The 24,916-nt window shown below is 37.1% G+C and overlaps 7 protein-coding genes and 5 non-coding genes across 14 annotated transcripts; 8 read left to right on the forward strand and 4 right to left on the reverse strand.

The window, feature by feature from the left end:
* The first annotated feature begins 23 nt into the window (after positions 1-23).
* sri-30 (Serpentine Receptor, class I) lies at positions 24-2,003 on the forward strand. The gene is made up of 6 exons (NM_062031.6): positions 24-226; positions 280-408; positions 1,070-1,516; positions 1,579-1,657; positions 1,702-1,816; positions 1,860-2,003. Exons 1-6 carry the CDS (start codon positions 68-70, stop codon positions 1,900-1,902), a joined length of 972 nt encoding a protein of 323 aa, NP_494432.1. The 5' UTR covers positions 24-67; the 3' UTR covers positions 1,903-2,003.
* A 45-nt stretch (positions 2,004-2,048) lies between these two features.
* On the forward strand, positions 2,049-2,069 carry 21ur-14095. Its single transcript, NR_050939.1, has one exon.
* A 457-nt stretch (positions 2,070-2,526) lies between these two features.
* Positions 2,527-4,284, forward strand: sri-28 (Serpentine Receptor, class H; the record flags this gene model as incomplete). Its single annotated transcript, NM_062032.6, has 6 exons — positions 2,527-2,691; positions 2,742-2,870; positions 3,338-3,559; positions 3,607-3,840; positions 3,898-3,976; positions 4,024-4,284. 6 exons carry the CDS (start codon positions 2,527-2,529, stop codon positions 4,200-4,202), a joined length of 1,008 nt encoding a protein of 335 aa, NP_494433.1. The 3' UTR covers positions 4,203-4,284.
* B0454.13 lies at positions 3,079-3,215 on the reverse strand. The gene has a single exon (NR_050940.1). It is a non-coding gene; the product is annotated as an Unclassified non-coding RNA B0454.13 (non-coding RNA).
* Positions 3,128-3,215, forward strand: B0454.15. The gene has a single exon (NR_050941.1). It is a non-coding gene; the product is annotated as an Unclassified non-coding RNA B0454.15 (non-coding RNA).
* Positions 4,285-4,851: 567 nt separating the features above from the next.
* sri-31 (Serpentine Receptor, class I) lies at positions 4,852-6,225 on the forward strand (the record flags this gene model as incomplete). The annotated part of the gene is made up of 6 exons (NM_062033.3): positions 4,852-5,010; positions 5,053-5,181; positions 5,344-5,790; positions 5,842-5,920; positions 5,968-6,082; positions 6,126-6,225. The coding sequence occupies 6 exons, from the start codon at positions 4,852-4,854 to the stop codon at positions 6,169-6,171; spliced, it is 975 nt and encodes a 324-aa protein (NP_494434.1). The 3' UTR covers positions 6,172-6,225.
* Positions 6,226-6,475: 250 nt separating this feature from the next.
* lido-13 (LIn-8 Domain containing) lies at positions 6,476-8,170 on the reverse strand. Its single transcript, NM_062034.8, has 4 exons — positions 7,868-8,170; positions 7,501-7,810; positions 6,741-6,990; positions 6,476-6,689 (listed from the first exon to the last, which is right to left on the reverse strand). The coding sequence occupies exons 1-4, from the start codon at positions 8,163-8,165 to the stop codon at positions 6,501-6,503; spliced, it is 1,047 nt and encodes a 348-aa protein (NP_494435.1). The 5' UTR covers positions 8,166-8,170; the 3' UTR covers positions 6,476-6,500.
* Positions 8,171-10,670: 2,500 nt separating this feature from the next.
* Positions 10,671-14,056, forward strand: lin-8. Its single transcript, NM_062035.7, has 4 exons — positions 10,671-11,005; positions 11,854-12,214; positions 12,447-12,714; positions 13,766-14,056. Exons 1-4 carry the CDS (start codon positions 10,684-10,686, stop codon positions 13,973-13,975), a joined length of 1,161 nt encoding a protein of 386 aa, NP_494436.1. The 5' UTR covers positions 10,671-10,683; the 3' UTR covers positions 13,976-14,056.
* An 874-nt stretch (positions 14,057-14,930) lies between these two features.
* Y25C1A.6 (Protein aurora borealis) lies at positions 14,931-15,965 on the forward strand. The gene is made up of 2 exons (NM_062036.8): positions 14,931-15,148; positions 15,446-15,965. The coding sequence occupies exons 1-2, from the start codon at positions 15,018-15,020 to the stop codon at positions 15,882-15,884; spliced, it is 570 nt and encodes a 189-aa protein (NP_494437.1). The 5' UTR covers positions 14,931-15,017; the 3' UTR covers positions 15,885-15,965.
* Positions 15,966-16,055: 90 nt separating this feature from the next.
* Y25C1A.t2 lies at positions 16,056-16,126 on the reverse strand. Its single transcript has one exon. It is a non-coding gene; the product is annotated as a tRNA-Gly (tRNA).
* Positions 16,127-16,232: 106 nt separating this feature from the next.
* Positions 16,233-16,303, forward strand: Y25C1A.t1. The gene has a single exon. It is a non-coding gene; the product is annotated as a tRNA-Gly (tRNA).
* An 86-nt stretch (positions 16,304-16,389) lies between these two features.
* Positions 16,390-24,911, reverse strand: Y25C1A.7. Of its 3 annotated transcripts, NM_001377743.1 has the most exons (10): positions 24,868-24,911; positions 24,392-24,462; positions 23,923-24,069; positions 22,221-22,419; positions 20,237-20,391; positions 19,690-19,812; positions 19,140-19,202; positions 18,214-18,363; positions 17,683-17,757; positions 16,390-16,823 (listed from the first exon to the last, which is right to left on the reverse strand). In NM_001377743.1, the coding sequence occupies exons 1-10, from the start codon at positions 24,884-24,886 to the stop codon at positions 16,614-16,616; spliced, it is 1,212 nt and encodes a 403-aa protein (NP_001364684.1). In that variant the 5' UTR covers positions 24,887-24,911; the 3' UTR covers positions 16,390-16,613. The 3 variants fall into 3 exon arrangements, with proteins under 3 accessions (NP_001364684.1, NP_494439.1, NP_001370341.1); NM_062038.4 differs by lacking the exons at positions 16,390-16,823; positions 17,683-17,757; positions 18,214-18,363; positions 24,868-24,911 and adding an exon at positions 24,743-24,798 and having other exon boundaries at positions 19,069-19,202; NM_001383807.2 differs by lacking the exons at positions 16,390-16,823; positions 17,683-17,757; positions 18,214-18,363 and having other exon boundaries at positions 19,070-19,202.
* Positions 24,912-24,916: the final 5 nt, after the last annotated feature.

The following is a 24,916-nucleotide window of genomic DNA, read 5'->3' on the forward strand; positions in this document are numbered from 1 at the left end:
AATTTGATTGATTATAGTAATTGCATTATGCGCACCAAGGTACCACCAAGGTGTAAAGTCATTTTAAATGTCTGAAGTAGTTGATTTTGAAGTTCCGTGGCATCTGATCTACCACTACTACATCTCGGGTTCGATTGCGATTTTTCTGAATTTACTAGTCATCTATCTAATTTTATTCCACAGCGGGAAGCTGGATGGCTTCAGATTTTACTTGTTGGCTTTTCAGGTTGGTTTTGTTCATTTTAACATTTTATATTGAGATATATGTACTAATTTTAGATCTGGTGTACCGCTTCAGACGTGAACATTGCGTTTCTAACCCAGCCAATTCCTCTATTTCCAGTTTTTGCTGGATATGGAGTAGGGTTTTTGTATGATTGGTTTGACTGCAGCTCGTTTACGTTATTTGTGAGTAGCCACAAATTTTTTTGAGTCTATGGGGAATCTGTAGCTTTGTGACAGTAGTCGGCTATAGGGGCTTCTTCAAGAAAATGCACGTGGTGCCAAGTTGTCCCATTACGGTTTGATCTACTAAAAATGCGGGAATTTTTTGTCCAAACAAATGTGACGTCAGCACGTTCTTAACCATGCGAAATCAGTTGAGAACTCTGCGCCTCTTCTAACGAATTTTTTGTAGATCAACGTAGAAAAATTCGGCAAATCTCTTTTTCCAATGTTTGCCGAGCACGGCAAAATCGGCAAATTTGCCGCACACCCCTGCTTTGGACCTACTTTCTGGTTGGAACCGTAAAAAAGCGGGTATTTGTGAGTAGTCATATATTCACTGAGACCATATCAAAGTTAGGCCGTTTTAGTCCAGCTGTTTCAAAAAACGGGCACACCTTGTTCGAGCTTTGGTCAGACTTTTGACATGCTTTCTCACGTTCTTCACAATTAAATTTGTCAAGGATCGGGGCTAATTTTAAGAGCCTGGTATTTTAAGGTTTAAGTCTTCAAGGTCTGCTCAAAGTCTAACCAAAGTTTGACCAGGTTTTGTTCAGCCCTTGTAATACGACTTCTGTTGATTGTCAGCTAACTCAACCATAATCAAGCTTCTACCAACTTCCAGGTATCCTTCACATTCCTGCTCAGCGGCCAAATCGAAGTGCTTACCATCTGCTTTTTCCGGAAACACCAAGCAATTATGAAACTCAAGCAATCAACTGACAGACTTCCCTACCCATTTATCTACGTCCTATGTATGAGCTACTCCGTAGCTATATCTACCGCATGTCATCTGATCCGAATAAGCAAGGAGGAACAGTGGCAGTTGATCCAGCTGAATCATTCATCTCTGATTCCGCAGTTTCAAAGGCTTCGAGAATTTTCTCTAGGCTATTTGAATTATGGATTAATCGCTTTCTTTGTGCTAACGGCATTTGGAACATTTAAGACAACGATTGTGATATCTGTTTTGGTATATCGGATGTATAATGTATTATCTATGGTGCAAGGTCAATTGTCAAAAACTACATTGGCCAGGCATAGAGTAGCATTGTGGAGTTTGAGCATGCAGGTAAGCTTTCCTAGCTCACAGCTCATTAATCAATATGCCCCGCTACCAAAGCAAAGTTTCAGTTCATGACAACCCCGATATCCTTCCTCCCGGCATTTATAGTCCTTGTGGTCACTTTGTTCCCAACTGCATACTCACAAGGTACCTGTTACCTTGGCTATCCTAACTTATCCGCAAAATTTCAGAAATTTGCCGTTGCTCACTAATGGTTGCTACCACACATTCCACAGTGAATTCCTTGGTTGTAATAACGACGTACCCAGAGTTCAGGAAGACCTTCATGTTCTGGAAGAAACCAAGGTGGGTAGAGTTAGGTTTTTTTGAAGTATAGAGTTTATTGCAGGAAGCTGCATAGAATCTCGTCGCTGCGTCCTAGTGGCTTGTAACATCGAGAGGTGATCGGGCGGTTCAAGGAGAAGCTAATTTTTGGAACAATATGACATAAGCTTTTGCTTTTCTGATTTGAAATAATAAAATATTACCTACATTTTCACGTGCTCTTGTTAGGAAAGACATTCGAAACTTGACTCATTTTAGCTAGTACTGATAGTGATCACAAACACTAAATCGGCAGTAGACACTCTTATACCTTATACCTTATACCTTATACCTTATACATTATAACTTATGCCTTATACCTTATACCTTATACCTTATACCTTATACCTTATGCCTAATATCTTATACCTTATACCTTATACCTTATACCTTATACCTTATACCTTATACCTTATACCTTATACCTTATACCTTATACCTTATACCTTATACCTTATACCTTATACCTTATACCTTATGCCTTATACCTTATACCTTATACGATGTCAAACACCAAGTTGGCCAAGCCTTTGACAAAAAGCTGGGACTACTTCCGAGTATGTATGATCAGAAAGTATCTGGAAAGAAAAGCCTAGCGCACGCCTTCTAGAAAAACTTCACCTGTTCTTGTTTCTCCTATCCAAGGTTTCCGACAAATCGACATCACTTTTTGCTCCCTTTAATCACAGAGCATGTCCAACCCGTTGAATATCGATTTTGAAGTTCCCTTCCACATGATCTACCACTTCTACACCACTGGCACTATCGCCGTGTGTCTTAATATTCTGGTTATCTACCTGATATTGTTCCATAGTGGAAAACTAGACTCTTTCAGGTTTTATTTGTTGGCTTTTCAGGTGGCAATCTATTGATTTTTATGTTTTTCAATTAGAAATTGGAGGTTTAGATAGCGTGTACATCTTCCGACGTGAATATTGCGTTCCTCATTCAGCCTGTCGGGTTATTTCCGATTTGTGGAGGGTATGGCTATGGGATCCTGGCACGATGGTTCCACTGGAGCTCTCATACTCTTATGGTAACGGGGCTTAAGCTATTTCCAGGATTTTTTCAGCCTAAGCCTAAGCCAAGCGTAAGCCTAGATCTAAGCCTGAGCCTAAGCCTAAGCCTAAGCCTAAGACTAAGCCTAAGACAAGGCCTAAGCTAAAGCCGAAGCCTAAGCCTAGGCCAAAGCCAAAGACTAAGCCTAAGCCTAACCCTAAGCCTAAGTCTAAGCCAGAGCATAATCCTAAGCCTAAGCACAATCCTAAGCCTATGCCTACGTCTAAGCCTAAGCCTAACTCTAAGCCTAAGCCTAAGCCTACGCCTAAGACTAAACCTTAGACAAAGCCGAAGTCTGAGCCGAAGCTTGAGACTAGGCCTACGCACAAGCCTAGGCCTAAGCCTTAGCCTAAGCATAGGACTAAGCCTAAGCCTAAGCCTAGGCCTACGCCTAAACCTAAGCCTAAGCCTAAGCCTATTACAAAAATATATCCAAGATTCCAGACACTGTTCACATTATTCATAAGCATTCAAATTCAAGTGCTGACAATTTGCTTCCTACGAAAGCACGAGGCCATTATGAACCTTAAATCTACTGTGAAATCCAATAATTACTGGATTTACATACTAACCTACATATTTTGCCTATCATTCTCCTGCCTTATATCTTTCTCAATTTTCATCGCAGACGCTACCAAGGAAGATCAGTATAAGGAACTGCAGGAGGTCCTTATCCAGGGCTTCAGCTGTTTTCAAGCCTCTGAAACTTTCAGCACTACCCGGAGTACGTGGACAAATTCCGGGAGCTTCCAGAATTTGTGGTCTACGTGATAAACTGGCGGATGAAGGTGTTCTTTGTGCTGACTGGGTTTGCAACGCTGAAGACTACAGTGATGGTATCCTTCCTAGTTCTTAGGATGTTCAATGCTCTGTCAGCTGTGAAGAGTCGTCTGTCGAAGAATACAATAGCAAAGCATAAGATTACGCTGAGGAGCTTGGTCATGCAGGTGGGTCAGGATCAAGCTTCAGAGCTCGGCGGGAGACTCTGATCCATAAATTTCCAGTTCATGGTGACCCCGATCTCCTACGTCCCAGCGTTCATGCTTCTTGTGGTAACGCTATTCCCAACTGAATACTCACAACGTAAAGTTCCCTCCATGCAATTTATATTTCTATTCAAGAACTTGCAGAGATCTCCTGGTACTCTATGATGATCGCCACTATGCACTCGATTCTTAATTCTCTTGTGGTGATAACGACGTATCCAGAGTTCCGGAAGACGTTGATGTTCTGGGGCAAAGATTCAAGGAGCACTAATCCTATTCTTATTACTTCAATGATCCCGTCGGTGTCTCACCGGACTTCGTAGGCGAGTAAGGATGTGGAGACGTGCCTGCCAACCACAAAAGCCTATTTTAAACTCAATGATCTTTATAAAAAATTCAACATCATCTTAATCATAACTTGGTATCCGCTTGACAATCCTACTCGTTTTCATCAGACGTCATACCAAAAAGCGCATGGGCTTCTGGTCTTCTTCCTCGCAGTTGACGCGCTCCATTGACAATCGTCTGCCGGACAACGTGTGGGAAAAATACATTCTGAAAACAAATTTTGTTGTAAGCTTTCGGTTTCAGACTGGAACTCAAAAGAGCTATTATGTTCTGGAGGGAAAACTAGTTTTGAAAGTTTTTATTCCAAAAAAACAACAATGATATCATATATCAGACCAAATTTTAAAAAAATTGAACCCTCTCGTAGGCACGTATATTCAGCGCGACCAACGCCTCGAAAATTTTTAAAAAAGGCGGGAAAAAACATTTGAATTCGCCAAGAGGAATTTCACCGCAGCGCGTGCAAAAATGTCTGCATTTGCGCGTGACGGTGTTTGCACAAATTACACCAAATGGTCGAGCTGAAAACACGTGACGTAGGCAGGTGAAACTTGGTGGCAAGTCGTTAATCGATTATATCCATTACATCACGCGCCCCAATGTGTGTGTGTAGAGTCGTTTTAAATGTCTGAGGTCGTTGACTTTGAAGTTCCGTGGCATTTGATCTACCACTACTACATCTCTGGTACAATCGCCATTTGTCTCAATTTACTAGTCATCTATCTAATTCTATTCCACAGTGGGAAGCTTGATAACTTCAGATTTTACTTGTTGGCTTTTCAAGTAAGTTGAGTGCCCTTTAACATCTTCCAAAGCAGATTTCAGATCTGGTGTACCGCTTCCGATGTGAACATTGCGTTTCTATTCCAGCCAATCTTTCTGTTCCAAATTTTAGCTGGATACGGCCATGGATGGTTTTACGACTGGTTTGATTTTACCTCGTTCACGTGTTTTGTGAGTAGATTTTTCTAGTTCTGTGATTGCAACCAGATCACTGAGCTGTCAGTTCTCAGATCTAGTCAACGGTTGAACTGACCTTGAAAAATGACTAGCTTTGGAGTGTGCTCGAGACTGACTCAAAACTAGATAGATTTTCAACCATACTCAAGCATCCAGGCAATCTTCACATTACTGCTCAGTGGCCAAATCGAAGTGCTCACGATCTGCTTCTTCCGTAAACATCACGCAATTATGAAGCTGAGACCCACCACTGATAAAGTACCCTATCCAATTATCTATGTACTTTGCATGTGCTACTCCATAGTCATCACGTTGTCATGCTACTCTATCCGAATAAGCAAGGAGGAACAATGGCAGTTGATCCAATTGAACTATCCATCTATGGTGCCGCAGTTTCAAAGGCTTCGAGAATTTTCGATAGTCCGTATGACTTATGAATTGATTACTCTTTTAGTGCTTAATGCAGTTGGAACGTTTAAGACGACGCTTGTGATATCTGTGTTAGTATTTCGAATGTATAACGTGTTATTTTTGATGCAAAGTCAATTGTCAAGAACTACATTGGCTAAGCATAAGATTGCGTTAAAATGTTTGGTTTTGCAGGTGAGCTCGCGCGCGCGACAATTATAAGCTGCCATATATAGATAATTCCAGTTCATGACAACACCTATATCCTTCCTCCCGGCGTTCGTGCTTCTTCTGAACGTGGCATTCCCAACACCATACTCACAAGGTACGTCTCCCCCGTGACTCCCCACCTATCCAATCGGCAAGCTCCAGAAATATCTAACTTTTCACTGATGGTTGCTACCACGCACTCCACAGCAAACTGTTTGGTAGTGATGACAACATACCCAGAGTTCAGGAAAACTGTGATGTTCTGGAAGAAATCGAGGTGAGTAGGATTTGGATTTTGTTGAGTTATTTTATTTTTTCAGGGGTTCGCGTGTAAGCATCTCATCTCTGCGTCCCAGTAATTTATAATTGCATGAGGGGAAAATAATTGAGGAAGTACTTAATGAATTTGTTCGAACTCAAGCCAAGCCTGTTTATTTACATTCATAAAAGTGCCATGAATTCAGGTTTGCACCTGTTAAGCTCATGGAAAATAATGAAAAATATGATAAATTTCGTAGATCACTTCGTACATATTTCAGCTTCTGTTGAGACGTATGCAATCACTTAGATGTTCAGGCTCACAAATCCATAGGCGTTGAGACCTGCCTGCCTACCACATAATATCTTGTTCTAGATTCGTTTTAAAGCTTGCTACCCAATGTATTTCATGTCAAACTCAACAATTTATTATAAAATTATCTCGATGATTTCTCGGCCAAGTCCCGATACAAGTCCGCCACACAATTGTACTCCTTCTGATCAAACGCCAATACTGTATCGAAAAGCGCCTTGCGGAGCAGCTTCACACGTTCCGGCTGCTCTCGAGCAATCCGTGTCGCTTGGTACGTGACTTGGAGCATTTCTTCCGCAAAGTCTGGAGCATTCTGCAAAACGCAAGCTCTTTATTGAAAACTTCTATGCACAGAAACCCTTACCAATTGCTGTCTCGGAGGCTCTGTAGGCATCACTACCACCGTGCGAGTCTCACTGCCGTGCCGAACCTCCATCACGTGCTTGTTCTGCTGGTTTCGCTGAAGGGAAGCGGTCTTCATGGCGGCATACTCGAGCGTCGGGTGGATCAGTGGCGGCTCCGGGTTGTGGTAGGGTTCCTCGGGATGATAATCGGTGAAGGTTCCCTGGGTAGAGGTGAGGGTAGAGCTCATCGAGGTTGTGGGGCTCTCTGGGCTGAAAATTGGGACATTTGAGATTTTAGAATTTTGGCGGGTTCCTGCTAGCCATCTGAGATGCGATTTTTACCATGTACGTTGCTACAAGAGCCCGAGTACCGCTGAGAAGAACCGCCGTTAGGTAGGGGTGCTGAAGGGCTGCGAGGGGTTCTTTCTGGGTTCCGCCGGCCTTAAGCACGGGGTTCTGGCCTTTCTCATTGAATTTTCGCGCTCCATTGACAATTGCCTGCCGGACAACGCGTGGAAAAGTGCCGTGTACTCCACACGGGCAAATACATCAATTTTACAACTAAAAACGAGCCGCGACGCGACACGCAACGCGCCGTAAATCTACAAAAAATCTCTCCGACACAAAATGGCCTAGTTCGGCAAACTCTGCCATTTCGATTTATGAGGGAAGCCAGAATTCCGTGCTTAAGCCACTAGCCACCATGCCCATATGTATATATGCTCCGCCCACGCAGCTCTACCGTTAGGATCCATGATTCGGAACGCAACACCAACTTACTCAGCGACATCATCCCAAATAATATCCGGATTCTCATACGGCTCCTCCTCAACATCCATCGAATTCTCGTCGTCTCCTACGATTCCGACACCCCCAGCTGGCTCCCTTTTCTCAAGTTGCTTCGTCTTTCTCATCCGATCCTCCCAACCTTCAGAGACTTCTCGATAGAACCGGACGAACGGATAGTACTCCCATTCTAACAGATGGGCTTCCGTGTCCACTTCGTTGAGCCCCTTCCGAGAGATGGCGTCGCGCAGACGGTTCCGCAGTGAGTCCTTGGCGGTTTTGAACACCATTTGGACCATTTTGGCTGAAAATTTACTTTTTTAAATTAATCTTTTGTGTTGAAAAGCACACTTCTACTCACTATGCAACAACGTGCCGGTCCTTCTATAAACCTGAACCGCCACCTCCGGGTACAGCTTATTCGCGTTGTACGTGTTCTTGCAATTCCAGATCGCCGGGATCTTTTCGATCTCGTTGAGCACCACTTTTCGTAGTAGGACGTCCCGAACCTCGGCCTTCTGGAATCCGATTTCTGGAGTTTTCATCATCAAAAAGTACTTGGATAGTGGTAAGTTTCGGTTGAGATCCGGTTGCGGGAGTTGCTCGGCCGGGATTGATAGAGGCTGCTTGTAGAGGGGAACGGATTCGGAGAATTTCATTTTAGCTGGAAAAAATAGATTTTAGGGAGAGTATTATAAGATTTCCAAAGTGAATACAGTGAGCAAAAAGAGATGTCAATTTTTGCCACGTGGTGTCAGATATCGGTTTGATCTACAAAAAATGCGGGATTATTGAGCCGCAGACAACTCAACCGATTTCGCAAAAATTCCCGCATTTTTTGTAGATCAAACCGTGATGGGGCATCTTGACACCACATGTTTTCGCCAAACTTAGAATAGGACAAATTCGGAAGTTTTCTTTTCTGATATTTCAGAATTTTGCAAAAATATCGATTAATTTAAATAAAGCAAAATCCACATCCCCAAGGAACTCCACTTCTTCAAAAATTCTAAAAATTAAAGCTAAAACCAGAAAAAGAAAACCCGAGAGAAAACCCTCTCAGCTACGGCGGTTTATTCCACATAAATACGCGACTAGAGAGACGACCGGCGAGAGAGTGTGCCGAACAAGGAGACGCAGACGGTTGAAGACGGCCGTGTGTTGTGTACGCGCGCGCACGCACACCCTGAATACACTCCGCCGTAGAGGAGACGGCCGCCGCTGTGAGTGGACGGCGGCGGAGGTGGGGAAGAGGAGGACGGATACGGGAAACTACTTTTGAGGGGTGTGACGTCACGCGTGGTTTTTACCTGAAATTCTCATTTCGGCTTGATCTTCGTTGATCTACAAAAAATGCGGGAGAAGAGGTGCAGAGTTTTCAACTTATTTCGCATGGTTAAAAACGTGCTGACGTCACATTTTTGGGCAAAAATTCCCGCATTTTTTGTAGATCAAACCGTAACTGGCACCAAGTGGGACATTGGAGGTCACGTCTACGCTTCTAGCAGTCCAGAGAGTGTGGTCTGTTGAAGAGACACAGATATCCAGGGCTATGTGGACCGGTGATTCGTGGGTCTTGCAGCGAAAATGACGTCAGGCGATCTTGCAGCAAGTGCACCCTGCGCTCGTCCATTCGAACGTTGTAGAAACCCTTCCACTGCAACTTTGGTGCTGTAGACCCACGTGGTGTCAGACTGCCCCATTACGGTTTGATCTACAAAAAATGCGGGAATTTTTCGCCCAAAAAAATGTGACGTCAGCTGACGTTCTTAACCATGCAAAATCAGTTGAGAACTCTTCGTATGTTTTCCCGCATTTTTTGTAGATCTACGCAGATCAACCTCTCCGCGGGAGGCTTAGACTGTCCCTTGCCGTACCTGCTTTCCCTCCAAGTTTGGTAGATCAAATTTGTGGGGTAACCCTTTTAGCCGAACACTTTTTGCCTGTCTCTTTCCCCGCCAGCGACTAACACATTTTCTCGGGGTCTTCTCCGCCGCCGCCCAATCGTTTGCCCGCCAGCGAACGACCTCTCCGTTGTCTCTAGTACCCCCGCCCGGCGGGGGGACACAAGACAACGCGCGCGCACGTTCTCTGCCCGTCTGCGCGCCTCCTCGCTCTCGGCGTGTGCGCTCAACATTATTGCTTTCGTTCTTCGTTTGTGCGACGTTTTGGATGTTTTTGTTTCCGATGCGGGGTCTCCGGTTTTGCAGTTTTTTTTCAGGTTTTTGGGTGGCTATTTCAGTTTCCGGTATTGAAAATTTTAATTAGATAATGATTTAATTTTATTGGTATTTGGTATTATCGATTTTCCGGCTTCGTTTGTAATGATTTTGACAAAAAAAACTCTAAAAAATCAATTTTTGACTAATTTTCTCGGCAACGCGCCTTTAATATGTTCTACTGTAGCAAAAAAAATTTCCGTCGAAAATTGATTTTTCGACTGATGTTTTCCGATTTTAGATCGAAAAATTGGAGTTTAGCGGATAATTTTATAAAAATTCGTTTTTTTTTCAATAAAAAATAGATTTTTACCAGTAAAAATAAGCAATGCGCCTTTAAAAGGTACTGTAGCAATATTTATAGACTTTTCGTTATTTTTCAATCAAAAATTAGAATTTTTGTTGTAAAAATTGTAGGAAGAACACTGTTATTCACAGGAAATAGTGATTTCCCGGCCAAAAATCGAGATTTTGAATGAAAAATCAATTTCCACTCTCTTCCTGGTAGGATTTTTATTGCTAAAAGAGGCCTGCGCCTTTAAAAAGTACTGTAGCGGAATATTGTCGGGAAAATCGATTTTTCCACGAATTTCCTCACTTTTTTAATGAAAAAATCGAATATTTGCTGTAAAAATTATAGAAAACACTACATGTTCTGTGAAAATTTGAAGTTTTACGACGAAAATCGATTTTTGCAAACATCGTGGTAGGAACTTTTCTTAAAAAGGGGTATGCGCCTTTAAATTGGTACTGTAGCGTAATTTTTTTGGGAATATCGGCTTTTAATCGAGTTTTTAATGAAAAATTCAAATATTTGACTTAAAAGTTATAGAAAACTCAATTTTAACTAAAAAATATAATTTTTGTAACCATTCTAACTCAAATTTTTGATTTTTTGTTGAAATAATGGATTTTTCTTCAAAATTTTCTTTTTTTTTTTTTTGCAGAATCTGCCAAAATGTCAAAGATAAAGACACATTCCACTGGCTCAAAACGGACGGTACCATTCTACAAGCTGCCACCGCCCGTGCCACTTCCACCACTCCCGCCACCCGATCCAACCCGGTACTTCTCGACGGAAAAGTACATCGCACTGAGCAAAGATGAGAAATTCAAATTTGATGATTACGATGTGAATGATGAGACGCTGAAAAAAGTGGTGCTCAACGAGATTGGCAAGTGCCCGGATATTTGGAGCTCGCGGAGCCAGGCAGCCATTATGGAGCACTATCCGATTGTTGCAACTGAAACGTACAGGAGGACAGGGTTGCTGTTGTCTAGTGAGATTTTTTTTTAGATTTAAAAATTGAAAAAAAAAATGGAAATTAAAAAAAATTTTTTTTTTTCTAATATCAAAAATAATATTTTTCAACTTATATTTCTCATATTTTCCAAGTTTCCCGAACTCTTCTGACTGCTAAAAAAATAATTCGCCACCATGGGGATCGAACCCGAGACCCTCCGACCTGAACTTTAGTCGAAAATCCCACTGCGCCATTTGGACGCTTTTCTGAAAAGGTTCAAATTTGAAGTTTTTACACTAAGAATTGCCTATTTTTCTTTTTTTTAAAGCGTTTAGAAACCCGAAAAAAATTTTAAAAAATAAAATTTCAAGCTTTTCCCCATTTTCCAAAAAGTTGTCCGAGTGGCGCAGTGGGATTTTGGCGTGGCTCGACGCACAAGGCCACAGGTTCCATCCCCATGGTGGCAACTTTTTTTTTTTGAAAGTCAGATACGCTTAAAAACGAGTAAAATTATGATCTTTCGCTACTTTCACCGAAAAATATACTCAATTTTCAATTTCCCAATTTTTTGAGTTTTTTTTTCCATTTTTAGGAAATTTTCAAATTGAATTTTGCCGAGCATTTAAGAAAAATCAGTTCAGAAACCCGAAAAATTATCGAAAATGCCGAAAAAATCGATAAATTTCAAGCTTTTCCCCATTTTTCAAAAAAATGCGTGACTGGCGCAGTGGGATTTTGGTGCAGCTCGACCCACAAGGCCACAGGTTCAATCCCCGCGGTGGCAACTTTTTTAAAATTTTTTTTTTCAAAGCCAAGAAAACCTAATAATGAATGAAATATTGATTTTTTGCATTTTTTCTACTAAAATTTCCCCAAAATTTCAGTCAAATCGCTGAAACAAATCTACAAATGCGGAAAGGACAATCTCCGAAACCGGCTTCGCGTGGCAATTGTAAGCAAGCGGCTTACACCGGCCCAAGTAGAGGCCTATATGTGGCGCTGGGAGTTTTACGGCTTTATTCGCTACTATCGAGACTATACACAACGCTGGGAGGCCGACTTGTTGAAAGATTTGGACGTGGTGCTCGGGCTCGAGGCTCGGCGAGCATCGAAAAATATGGAAAAGGTGGATTCTGGGGAGCTCATGGAGCCCATGGAGCCCATGGATTCTACAATGGATGAGATGTGCGTCGAGGAGGAGCCCTACGAGGAGACAGGGTCCAATTGGAGCGATCCGGCGCCGGAGTGAGTTCTGCCCAGTTTTCTGCATTTTGGCGTGAATTCTGGTGTTTAGTGTTTGAAAAAAAAATGCCTTATTGGTTTTTCTATAAATTTTGAAAAAAAAATTCGCATTTTTGAAAAAAAAAATTTTTTTTGAAATTTTTGAAAAAAATTTTTTTTTTGAAATTTTTGAAAAATTTTTTTTTTCAAATTTTTCAAAATCAAACACAAACACAAGATAACTTTGTAATTTCAGACCATCCCAATCCAAATCCCAGTCCCCAGAAGCCAAGTACCCTCAAGCCTACCTACTACCTGAGGCGGACGAAGTCTACAATCCTGACGATTTCTATCAAGAGGAACATGAATCCGCATCAAACGCCATGTATCGGATCGCTTTCTCACAGCAGTACGGTGGCGGCGGGTCCCCAGCCGTGCAGAAGCCCGTCACTTTTAGTGCTCAGCCGGCGCCGGCGCCAGTTAGAGAGGCCCCAAGCCCAGTTGTGGAGAATGTTAGTTCATCGGTGAGTTTTTTAGGGAGTAGCTCAGGAGCAATTCTGAAAAAAAAAACAAAAAAAAATTGAATTTGAAATTTAAAAAAAAAATTTTTTTTGGACTAAAAAAATTCGCAAAAAAAAATTACCAAAATTTTTTTTTCAACTTCTTTCTCATATTTCTCCAACTTTCCGAACTCCTCTGACTGCTAGAAACATAATTCATCCCCGTGGGGATCGAACCAGAGTCAAAAATCCCACTGCGCCATTTGGACGCTTTTCTGAAAAAGCTTAAATTTGGGGTTTTTACATTAACAATAAGACTTTTAAAGTGTTAAGAATCCCTAGAAACTATCCGGAGTGCCAAAAAATCGAGAAATCTCAATTTCCCCGAATTTTCCAAAAAATGGTCAGATCGGCGCAGTGTTATTTTGGAGTTGCACGACCCAAGAGGTCACAGGTTCGATCTCCACGGTGGCAATATTTTTTTGCAAAGTCAGATAAGGGTGAAGTTATGATTTGTTTCAATTTTTGTGCTAAAATTTCTCCAAACTTAGAAAAAAATTTTTGGTCAAACATTTTTTTTCCAACTTTTTGGAAAAATGCTACCAAACATATATTTTCAAATTTACCGAACTCCTCAAACTGCTAAAAAAAAAAATTTACCCCCGTGGGGATCGAACCCGAGACCCTCCGGCCTGAACTTTTGTCGATAAACCCACTGCGGTATTTGGACGTTTTCTGGAAAAGTTTAAATTTGGAGTTTTTACACTGCCAATAAGAGCTTTAAAGTGTTTAGAAACCCTAGAAACTATCCGAAGTGCCAAAAAATCGATAAATTTGAAGTTTTCCCGAATTTCCAAAAAAAATGTCCAAATGGCGCATTGGGATTTTGGAGTTCCTCAACGCACAAGGTCACAGGTTCGATCCCCACGGTGGCAACTTTTTTTTTCAAAGTCTGATAAGGGGGAAATTATGATTTTTTTGTCAATTTTTGTGCTAAAATTTCTCCAAAATTAGAAAAAAAAATTTTTTGGTCAAAAAAATTTTTTTTTTCAAAATCTCAAAAACAATGTTTCAGAGTTTCACCCCGAAGCCCCCGGCCATGATCAACAATTTTGGTGAGGAGATGAACCAAATAACATACCAAGCGATCCGTATTGCCCGAGAGCAGCCGGAACGTCTGAAATTGCTCCGTAAGGCACTTTTCGACGTTGTCCTGGCGTTTGATCAGAAGGAATACGCCGATGTTGGGGATTTGTACAGGGATTTGGCGCAGAAGAATTCGTGATAATTTTTTTTTGAGTTTTTTAATTTTTAATTTATTTCAATTTTTGTTACATGTTCCAATATAATAAACAGGTGCTTGTTTGATTTTTCACTTTTTTTGTGAATAAACATCGATAATTTCAAGGAAAAAAATTATTCATACCCGTGGGGATCGAACCCGAGACCCTCCGACCAGAGCTTCAGTCGAAAATCCCACTGCGCCACTTGGACATTTTCCTGGAAAATTTCAAATTTAAAGTTTTTACACTAAGAATCTAGTTGTTTTAAATTTTTTTTGCGATTCTATTGCTTCCAAATATGATTTACCTAGTAAAAACTCAAACTTTTTGGGTTTTTTTTGGTATTTTTTCAGACAATTTTTTTTATTGAATTTTGCTGAAATTTTAAGACCAAATCCGTTTTTAGCGTTTAGAAACACGAAAAAATCGATATTTTTACAGTCTTTCCCATTTTCAAAAAAAAATTGCCCGAGTGGCGCAGTGGGATTTTGGCTCGGGTCACAAGGTCACAGGTTCAATCCCCACGGTGGCAAATTTTTTTTGCAAGGTGAGATAAGCCTAATAGGGATTAAAGTATTGGTTATTTGCAATTTTATCGAGAAATATACCATATTTTTTAAGTAGAATATTGAAAAAAAACCAGAATTTAAAAAATTTGGAATTAAAAAAAATGTTTTGGAATTTTTTTTTTGAAGTTTTTGTTTAATTTAGAATGTCTCAAAACTCTTCCAAAATATTTTAAAATGGTTTTCTCTATACTACCTCACGTTCAAACACTTCTAAAACGTGCCCAAACACCCGGTTTTGAGACAATTCCAGGCTAGGCCTCTGGAAAACCAGTGACCTCTGGAAATGAAGGCTGCTAACAATATTGATTAGCCTAAAAACGCGCGATTGGGTCTCGCAGCGCGTTTATCGATCGGTTTTTGCCGTTTTTAGCGCGTTCTCGCGAGCATCCTTCCAGTCGACTGTCCCCTCCATTTCAGTTGTCTGCTGCTATTACAGCCTGCTGCTGCTGCTGCTAATCCTTTTCTCCTGTCACCAATGGCTCAATTCTCAATTTTCCCTGAGCAAAACAGTCTCCAGGACCTCCTGAACATTCACTCGGTCCAAGAGGACACCCAGTACAAGTCTATGGGAATCTACGACTTGAAAACGTGCGAGATCCCAATGAGGTAAGTGGTTTCTTTGCTTTATAACTTTGGATATAGGCTACCTATTGGAAAGTTTTATATGTTTTTTGATAGAGTAAAATGTAGACTTGTTTTTTGTGAAGTTTCATGAAAATCGATTAATTTTCCAGTGAGCTATTGGGGTTTTAAATTGAAAATTGCAGGTTTTTACTGAAAAACTTAAAGGTTTTTAATTAAAGATTTTTTTTTATAAGCCTAGGCCTAAGCATATGCCTAAGCCTATTCCTATGCCTAAGCCTATGCCTAAGACTGTGCCATAAAAATTTAAGCATTTTTCAGACCTCCAACTCACCAGAATCCGGCCCAGAAGGAGCACAACACTATGGAAGACGAGATGATGGCCGTGCTCAACAGCTTTTCCAGAAGAATCGAGATTATGAGTGCTCCGGAGCCCAAGGCTTTCAGGTACTACTTCGAGATATCCCCACCGCCGAAGCCAGAAGCCCCCAAGTCCCAGCTTGGCCTTGGAGACCTCTCCGAAGAAAGCTACCCGTTGACTCCGGAGCCTATTCAGCTGGACACCTGCCTCACTTGGAGCCCTGTCGAGCTGCAATTCGACCCGTTTGCCGAGCCGGAGCCAATTTTCTACAATGAAGAGATGGACAGTGGGCCGACACCGGAGCCCATACCGGATATTTTCGAGTCGCCAAGATCGGAGGTTGAAGCGGTGAAGATGTTTCGCAGTGAGGTGATTTATGAAGACTTCGCCGAAGAGTGAAGACCGTTGCACCATGTGTCTCCTAATTTTTTGCAGTTTTTTTTGGAATTCTGACCGTTTTAATAAACTTTTTTTGCACAATTTTCGTTAATCCAAGATAAATCGATAAGTTATCGATTTTTGGCCGCACAAAAAACGAATAAAAAATAAATAAAAATAAACAAAAGTAATTGCATCGACCGGGAATCGAACCCGGGCCGCCCGCGTGGCAGGCGAGCATTCTACCACTGAACCACCGATGCTTGTCTGTGACGATCTGATAAGACAACTTCGATATCACTTATCGCCGAAACAAACAAACAAACAATCGACTAAGAAATCTTATCAATTTCACCGCCGTTCGAACAAGCATCGGTGGTTCAGTGGTAGAATGCTCGCCTGCCACGCGGGCGGCCCGGGTTCGATTCCCGGTCGATGCAATTTTTTTAAATTCTTAATTATTGATAATAGTGCTGCGAAAAATCGATACATTATCGATTTTTCGTTAAAAAAACCTGGAAAAAAACGTCGGAATGGTCTTTATTTATCGATTTTCTATGCACACAGGAGAAATCAATAAAAATCACATAATATCACAAGAAAAGGTACAGTAAGTGACTACAAGTGGAACAGGTTGGGTGACGTAGATAAAATTTTCCGGAATTATGCGATTTTAGTGTGGGTAAAATGGGGGTAAAGCAGGGCAAAAACGAGAAAAAAAACTTTTTTTTTTGCAGAAAAATCGATAATTTATTGATTTTTTTCAGTGGAATTCGTTGCGGCGGCGGCGGCTTCAGTCGAATTTTCAGAAATTTCAGCGGCCGGCAACTTTTCGGTGCTTTTTTCAGTAGTTTCGGTCGGTTTTTGGTCGATTTTTTCGTCTTTTCTAACTTGGGGTACGGTAGTTGGCGATGACGTGGCATTCTCGGGTGCTGATGGCTCTGCGTCGTCGGGTTTTGTCTGAAAATTTGGATTTTTTGGGTTATTTCTAGAAAATTTGGCAAAAATCGATAATTTATCGATTTTTTCACGTAAAAATCGATAAATTATTGATTTTTCAATCTTCCAACACACAATTTAGCAATTTTTATCGATTTTTTGACAATTTTCACTAAAAAATCGATAATTTTTCGATTTTAAAACTATTTTCACTGAAAAATCGATATTTTTTGAATTTTTTAAGGAAAAATCGATTCTCAAAATTCTCAAAATTTTTAAAAATCGATAAATTCCCAAAAATAGGGAAAAAAATCGATATTTTCCAAAAAAAATTTTGGAAAAAAATCGATAATTTCTCGAAAATTTGAAAAAATAGATTTTTTCAGAAAAAAATCAATATTTTCCAAAAATTAGAAAAAAATCAATACTTTACAAAAAATTTGAAAAAAATCGATATTTTTCAAAAAAATTGAAAAAAATCGATATTTCTCAAAATTTTGTAAAAATCTATTTTTTCAAATTTTTTGAAAAAATCGATAATTTTTCGATTTTTTTCAATTTTTTGTGAAAAATCGATATTTTTTGAATTTTTTAAGGAAAAATCGATAATTTATCGATTTTTCACAATTTTCACTAGAAAATCGATAATTTATCGATTTTTGACATTTTTCAACGAAAAATCGATATTTTTTGAATTTTTTACCGCAAAAATCGATATTTATCGATTTTTTGGCAATTTTTACTGAAAAATCGATAATGTTTTTTGACTTCTCGCAATTTTTCAGTGTTCCAACCCAAAATTTGGTCATTTTTCCAAAATTTTTGCCCAAAAAGCGGCAAAAATCGGCAAAATTTTTTCAGGAATTTCCATTTCCCTTACCACTTCCGCCGACTCTCGTTTCTTATCATCACTTTTCACCGCTACTACAGTAGTAGTCTCCGTGTTCGTAGCGGCCTGCAAAAAAATCGATTTTTCCCGAAAAATCAATACTACAAACTACACTTTCTTGAGAATTTGAAGAAAAAAAAAAATCAAATTTTCCAAAAAAAAAAAAAAAGGATTTTTTGGAAAAAATCGATATTTTTCAAAAAATTGAAAAATCGATATTTTTCAAAAAAATTGGAAAAAACCGATATTTTTCAAAAAATTGGAAAAAAAATCGATATTTTCAAAAAATTGAAAAAAATCGATATTTTTCAAAAAATTGAAGAAATCGATATTTTTCAAAAAAATTGAAAAAAATCGATATTTTTCAAAAAATTGAAAAAAAAATCGATATTTTTCTAAAAATTGAAAAAAATCGATATTTTTCTAAAAATTGAAAAAAATCGATATTTTTCAAAAAACTGAAAAAAAATCGATATTTTTCAACAAATTGAAAAAAAAATCAATACTACAAACTACACAAACCTCCTTCTGATTCGGTGCTTCTGGCGCCGGTACTGTAGCATTCTGAATCATGATTACTGTAGTTGTGTCGATGAGAAGTGCTGCTGGAGCTGCTGGGCTCAGCGGAGCTCTGGAGCCCGCCGCCGGGTGCATTGCGTCAAAGTAGAACTCCTGAAAATTGAATTTTTTTTTTTAAATGGCGGAAAATCAATAAATATTTATTATTTTTTTACATTTGGAGAATCGAATAAATTAGAGCCCAGTTTACAGAAAAAGTCAATATTTTTCCAAAAAAGTTTTTTTGAAAAAAATCGATATTTTCTAAAAATTAGAAAAAAATCAATAATTTCACAAAAAATTGGGAAAAATAGAATTTTTGAATAAATTTGAAAAAAATCGATAATCTCTCAAAAAAACTGAAAAATCGATTTTTTCTAAAAATTTTTTTAAAAATCGATATTTCTCAAAATTTTTAAAAATCGATATATTCCCAAAAATAGGGAAAAAATCGATATTTTCCAAAATAAACTTTGGAAAAAAATCGATAATTTCTCGAAAATTTGAAAAAATCGATTTTTTCAGAAAAATTTTTTTTTGAAAAAAATCAATATTTTCCAAAAATTAGAAAAAAAAATCTATACTTTACAAAAAATTTGAAAAAAATCTATTTTTCGCAAAAAAAAGAAAAATTAAAAAATCGATAATTTTCAAATTTTATGAAAAAATCTAGAATTTCTCCAGAAAGTTGGAAAAAATCGATTTTTTTCCAAAAAAAAAATTTGATTAAAAAATCGATTTTTTCAAATTTTTTGAAAAAATCGATAATTTTCGTGAACAAAAAATTACAGAAAAAAACACAAAAAAAGCACAGAAAAGAGAGGGTAAATTTATTAGATAGGAGAAGGAGAAGCCACCACGACGATGTGCATCGAATCAAAGAAATAAACCTTAAAAGTGAAGGCGAGCAGGAAATGGAGCACGACGACACTGATTACGGTACCGAATGCGATCTGGAAATTGATTTTATCGATTTTTTTAATAGGAAAATCGATAATTTAAAAAAAAACGGTATTTTTCAATTTTTTTCGATTTTTTTCGACTGAAATTGACTGAAAATCAGGAGTTTTTCATTGATTTTTATCGATTTTTCGGTAATTTTTCAATTTTTTGAGCTATAAGGCTATTTTTAAACGTATTTTTTCAAATTTTTTGGCTTAAATTATTGGTTTTTTCAAAATTTCTTAAAATATCGATTTTTTCGAATTGTTTGCGAAAAACCACGATTTTTTGGGAAAATATCGACTTTTTTTAAAAATTAAACGAAACATATCGATTTTTTCAATTTTTTGGGAAAATATCGAATTTTTGTGAAAAAAGTATCGATTTTTATCAACTTTTTTGGCTGCCAAAAATACGCGAAAATTGATAAATTAGGCAATTTTCTTTGACAATATATATCGATTTTTTGCGCCCAAAACACCGCCGCATTTTTCGTACCATTTTGTTGTTATCATTCTGTACGGCTGGCCAAATTGCTCTGGCGAGCACAGTTCCCGAAAGTCCAACCGACGCGAAGATCAGAGCCCAACGGAACCATCCAATGTCAACAATCCAGAGAACCTGAAGAGAAAAGTAAGATTTTCGAGTGAAAAATTGAATTTCTGAGTTAAAAATTGAATTTTTAAGTGAAAAATTGAATTTCTGAGTTAAAAATTGAATTTTTAAGCGAAAAATTGACTTTTTAAGTGAAAAATTGAATTTTCTCTTAAAAAATTGATTTTAAAAGTGAAAAATTGAATTTTTAAGCGAAAAATTGAATTTCTGAGTTAAAAATTGAATTTTCAAGTTATAAATTCAATTTTTAAGTTAAAAATCGATTTTTAAGTGAAAAATTAGACTTTTAAGCTAAAACTCAAATTTTTAAGTGAAAATTATGTAAAAATTGTCGACGAAAATTCATTTTTCATCCAAATTTTTGCAGAAAAATTTGAATTTTCGCTGTAAAAATTGAATTTTTACAGTTTTTTGGTCCAAAAAAACCCACTGAAACAGGAATAAAAATAGCCAACGAGTATCCATAGAGACAGACAAGATCAACGTATGGATGAAGAAGCTCACTACGGCGATTCCATAAAAGTCCGTAGAGAAGAAGTGGAACAATGACGACGTACAGGAAGATTAATGTAGATGCAGAGGTTACTGTAAAAGGAGAGAGAAATCATCGATGATTTATTGATTTTACATCGATTTTTTCGCGTAATTTTCAGTGAAAAATCGATAATTAATCGATTTTTTTTCAGAAAAATTGACAAAAATTCGAATTTTTACCGAAAAACGCTGAAAAATCCGGAAAATCGATAAAAATTAAAAAATATCTCGAAAAATCACTGATATTTTGCAATTTTCAACTAAAAAACTGGGAAAAAACCTCAAAATTCTCGAATTTTCACCAATTTTCATCGATTTTTCAGCCGAAAAGCCCTAATTTTTGCCAAAAACGCGGAATTTTTCATGGAAAATTTGAATTTTTGCGGTTAAAAACCACTGAAATTCGGAAAACAAAATTCATTTTCACCCGGAAAAAACCTAAAAATTGTCGCATTTTCACCAATTTTCATCGATTTTTCAGCCGAAAAGCCCTAATTTTTACCAAAAAAGCGGGATTTTTCAAGGAAAAAACGCGCCTAAAATTCCGGAAGATTTGAATTTTTTTCAGTTACAAACCACTGAAACTTGTATAAAAATTCATTTTTTGCTCTGAAAAACTGCCAGTTTTCAAGTTTCCGTTGGTCAAAAAACCGTGTGACAAATTGCAAAAACTGGGGCTATTTTGGTGGCAAAAATCAGATTTTTTTTTGAAACTTTCGCATAAATTATTGATTTTTTGAAATTTTTTCATGGAAAAATCAATAATTTTACAATTTTTTTTTGGAAATTGTGCTCGAAAAATCGATATTTCAGTGACATTTTCTGGAATTTTCGCTGGAAAATCAATACGATATTGATTTTTTTCGGAATTTTAACAGAAAAAGTCGTTATTTTATCGATTTTTTGAAAATTTAACGGAAAAAATCGAAATTTTTTCGATTTCTGACAATTTTAACAGAAAAATTGATAATTTATTGATTTTCTGGGCGGTCTTAGTGCGAAAAATCGTTTTGATATTGATTTTTTCGCGGATTTTTCTGTGAAAAATCGATATTTTAGTGACATTTTGGAAAATTTTAATTGATAAATCGATAATTTATTGATTTTTTTCGGAATTTTCACAGAAAAATCGATATTATATCGATTTTTCGCGATAGGTTTCCTCAAAAAATCGATAATTTATTGATTTTCTGCTGGGGTTTTAGTGCGAAAAATCGATTTTTATCAACTCTTCGGACGTTTAAACTGGAAAATCGATAATTTATTGATTTTTTATCGATTTTCACATAAAAATCGACTTTTTATCGATTTTTCCTCAAAATTTAAGCAAATTTGCTCCACTTTCAGTGGAAAATCGCAAAAAAAAACCACAACAAAACGACACATTTTTGGCGCGGAAAAATCATGATTTTTGCAGTTATAGTGCAAAAAAATCCGAATTTTCCAAATTTTGCCTCAATTTTTCCAGATTTTCGGGACAATTTCCAATTAGAAAAAAAAAATCAATAATTTCACAAAAAATTAGGAAAAATATAATTTTTGAATAAATTTGAAAAAAATCGATAATCTCTCAAAAAAACTGAAAAATCGATTTTTTCTAAAAAATTTTTTAAAAAATCGATATTTCTCAAAATTTTAAAAAATCGATAAATTCCCAAAAATAGGGAAAAAATCGATATTTTCAGAAAAAAATGTAAGCAAATTTGCTCCATTTTCAGTGGAAAATCGCAACAAAAAAAAACCACAAAACGACACATTTTTGGGGCGGAAAAATCATCGATTTTTGCAGTTTTAGTGCAAAAAAATCCAAATTTTCCAAATTTTGCCACAATTTTTCCAGTTTTTCCAGATTTTCGTCGGAAATTGTCCAATTTCCGTACCCATTCGAAAATCGGATCCATACGTCCCCTTGGCTCCGTCATTTTCGATAAATTGTGCCAAATTTCCAAAAATTCCGATAGCGAAAACAAGAGTTACAGACACCCAAAATGGTCCCCAAAGGTCGGGAATTGGTTGCAAAAAGTCTTGAATATAGTTACGATGGGTTGGAATGACACTGTTGAGCAGACGTTTGATAACCTGCAAAAAAAATCGATAAATTATCGATTTTTCAGGGGGGGGGAAATTGATGAAAATTTTATTTTATTTTTATTTTAATAATTTATTTTAATAATTTAATAAAAATTTTATTTTATTTTAATTTCGAATTTTTAGCGAATTTTCGGCCATTTTCCAGGGAATTTTCAGCGGATTTTAGTGAATTTTTGGCGAATTTCATCCATTTTTTAGAGAATTTTCAGCGATTTTTAGGCACAATTTCGACGAATTTCAGCGAATTTTAAACGAAAATTTTAAATGAGCAGACGTTTGATAACCTGCAAAAAAAATCGATAAATTATCGATTTTTCAGGGGGAAAATTGATTTGAAAAATCAATCAAATTGAGCAATTTTTTCGGGGGATTTTCGCGAAATTTTAGCAGTTTTCAGTGAAAAAACGAGCATTTTTCATAAATTTTCCATGATTTTTTTGGTGGTTTTTGGACAATTTTGAGAGATTTTTCCGGGAAAAAATGAATTTTTTTCCGAATTTCAGAGATTTTTACCCACATTTTCAATGAAAAATCCCGTTTTTTTTAAATGGAAATTCGCTGGAAAATGGTGAAATTCGACGAATTTTTGGCAGTTTTTCAGAGCAAAAAAAGGAATTTTTATACACAAGTTTCAGTGGTTTGTAACTGAAAAAAATTCAAATCTTCCGGAATTTTAGGCGCGTTTTTTCCATGAAAAATCCCCTGCTTTTTTGGCAAAAATTAGGGCTTTTCGGCCCGAAAAATCGATGAAAATTGGTGAAAATTCGAGAATTTTGAGGTTTTTTCCCAGTTTTTTTGGTTGAAAATTGCAAAATATCAGTGATTTTTCGAGATATTTTTTAATTTTCAGCGTTTTTCGGTAAAAATTCAAATTTTTTGTCAATTTTTCTGAAAAAAATCGATTAATTATCGATTTTTCAAGGGGGGAAAAATTTCAAAAAATCGATGAAAATTGGTGAAAATTCGGCAATTTTGACGGTTTTTCCGGGTAAAAATGAGTTTTTTCCGAAAAAATTCAAATTTTCCGGAATTTTAGGCGTTTTTTTTTCCATGATGAAGCCTGTTTATTGGGCAAAATTAGGCTTTTTCGGCTGAAAAATAGATGAAAATAGGTGAAAATTCGGCAATTTTGACGGTTTTTCCGGGTAAAAAACGAGTGTTTATCCGAATTCCACAGGCTTTTAATGAAAAATCCCGTTTTTTGGTCAATTTTTAGCAAAAAATCGGCTTTTTGGTTTTAAATTCACTGGAAAATAGGTCAAAACTCTTTGTTGAAAATTCCAAAATTTCAGAGATTTTTCATCGAAAAAAAGCTACAATTTTTCGAGATTTTCAGCGCTTTTCGTGAAAAATCGATAATTTATTGACAAATCCAAATTTTCAAAAAATCTTCACCGATTTTCCATCAAAATTTCGCGAATTTTCTGGAATTTTCGGGTGAAAAATGCAATTTTTCTCAATTTTTCCAGTTTTTTGTTGCTTTTCCTCTACCTGATCAGTTTCGACATCGAAAAACTGTTGATAATATTCAAAAGAGAAGAAATTTCCCTTTCTGGTGGAAGTAGTCGATTGGGAATCATCGAAAACTCCGCCAGATGGAGCTGCTGACGATGTTGCTCCAACACTTCCGCCGACGAGCTGAAAATTACGAAAAATTGACAAAAAATCAATAAATTATCGACTTTTTGGACATTTTCACAGAAAAATCAACTAAATATTGATTTTTTGAATTTTTTCACGTAAATATGGGTTATTTATTGATTTTTTGAGCATTTCCAGTGAAAAATCAATAAAATATCGATTTTTTCGGTAAAAAATCAATAAAATATCGATTTTTTAGTGAAATTTAACAAAAAAAAATTCAAATTATCGATTTTTTGGTTAAAAAATCAATAAAATATCGATTTTTTCAGTGAAAATAGTCCAAAAAATCGATTTTTCAGCTTTTCCAGATGCTCACAATATTGCGATCGCCAATATTTCCACCAAATGCTCCAGATTGCTCGTTCGTCGAGTTCACATTATCGAAATCTGCAATTTTTGGGTTTTTTTAGGATTTTTGGAGGGTTTTATGGCCAAAAAACCCGTTTATTTTGTGAATTTAGAGTGAAAAAACCGGAATTTTCTGGATTTTCAGGACAAAAAGCTTTGTTCAAGCCTAGATTTTACACCAAAAAAAGCAAAAATCTAATTTTTTCGCGAAAAAAAATGCGATTTCCGCCAAATTTTCAGGCTTCAGGACCGGAAAAGCCCGAAAAATCCAAATTTCCGGCTTAAAATCGCCAATTTTCGAGCTAAAAATCCTAGTTACCAAGATTAACATCCTCCCATTTTTGCGAAGGCGGCGCTGGTTGAGCCATTGTTAAAATCGAAAAATAAATTTTTTTTCGCAATTTTCTACTGTATTTTTTTGTTTAAAAAATTTTGCCAACTCACTTTGAAAGTTTAAATCCATTTCGGGCTGTCACGTTGTTGGGTTTCTAGA

The sequence above is a fragment of the Caenorhabditis elegans genome, chromosome II (assembly GCF_000002985.6).
Source record: "Caenorhabditis elegans chromosome II".
NCBI classification, from domain to species: Eukaryota; Metazoa; Nematoda; class Chromadorea; order Rhabditida; family Rhabditidae; genus Caenorhabditis; species Caenorhabditis elegans.

Bases quoted from the DNA above. Each gene is read 5' to 3' on its own strand.
- sri-30 (NM_062031.6), top strand. From the start codon at position 68: ATGTCTGAAGTAGTTGATTTTGAAGTTCCGTGGCATCTGATCTACCAC. The intron at 409-1,069 runs GTGAGTAGCCAC...ACCAACTTCCAG, and splicing joins GCAGCTCGTTTACGTTATTT to GTATCCTTCACATTCCTGCT. The intron at 1,517-1,578 runs GTAAGCTTTCCT...GCAAAGTTTCAG, and splicing joins TGTGGAGTTTGAGCATGCAG to TTCATGACAACCCCGATATC.
- Y25C1A.7 (NM_001377743.1), bottom strand. The intron at 22,420-23,922 runs GTAGAGGAAAAG...TTTTTTTTGCAG, and splicing joins TCGATGTCGAAACTGATCAG to GTTATCAAACGTCTGCTCAA. The intron at 17,758-18,213 runs GTTTGTGTAGTT...ATTTTTTTGCAG, and splicing joins AAGCACCGAATCAGAAGGAG to GCCGCTACGAACACGGAGAC.
- lin-8 (NM_062035.7), top strand. From the start codon at position 10,684: ATGTCAAAGATAAAGACACATTCCACTGGCTCAAAACGGACGGTACCA. The intron at 11,006-11,853 runs GTGAGATTTTTT...CCAAAATTTCAG, and splicing joins GACAGGGTTGCTGTTGTCTA to TCAAATCGCTGAAACAAATC. The intron at 12,715-13,765 runs GTGAGTTTTTTA...ACAATGTTTCAG, and splicing joins TGGAGAATGTTAGTTCATCG to AGTTTCACCCCGAAGCCCCC.
- Y25C1A.6 (NM_062036.8), top strand. From the start codon at position 15,018: ATGGCTCAATTCTCAATTTTCCCTGAGCAAAACAGTCTCCAGGACCTC. The intron at 15,149-15,445 runs GTAAGTGGTTTC...AGCATTTTTCAG, and splicing joins ACGTGCGAGATCCCAATGAG to ACCTCCAACTCACCAGAATC.
- lido-13 (NM_062034.8), bottom strand. From the start codon at position 8,165: ATGAAATTCTCCGAATCCGTTCCCCTCTACAAGCAGCCTCTATCAATC. The intron at 7,811-7,867 runs GTGAGTAGAAGT...GTAAATTTTCAG, and splicing joins GACCGGCACGTTGTTGCATA to CCAAAATGGTCCAAATGGTG. The intron at 6,991-7,500 runs GTAAGTTGGTGT...CCCAATTTTCAG, and splicing joins ATTTGGGATGATGTCGCTGA to CCCAGAGAGCCCCACAACCT.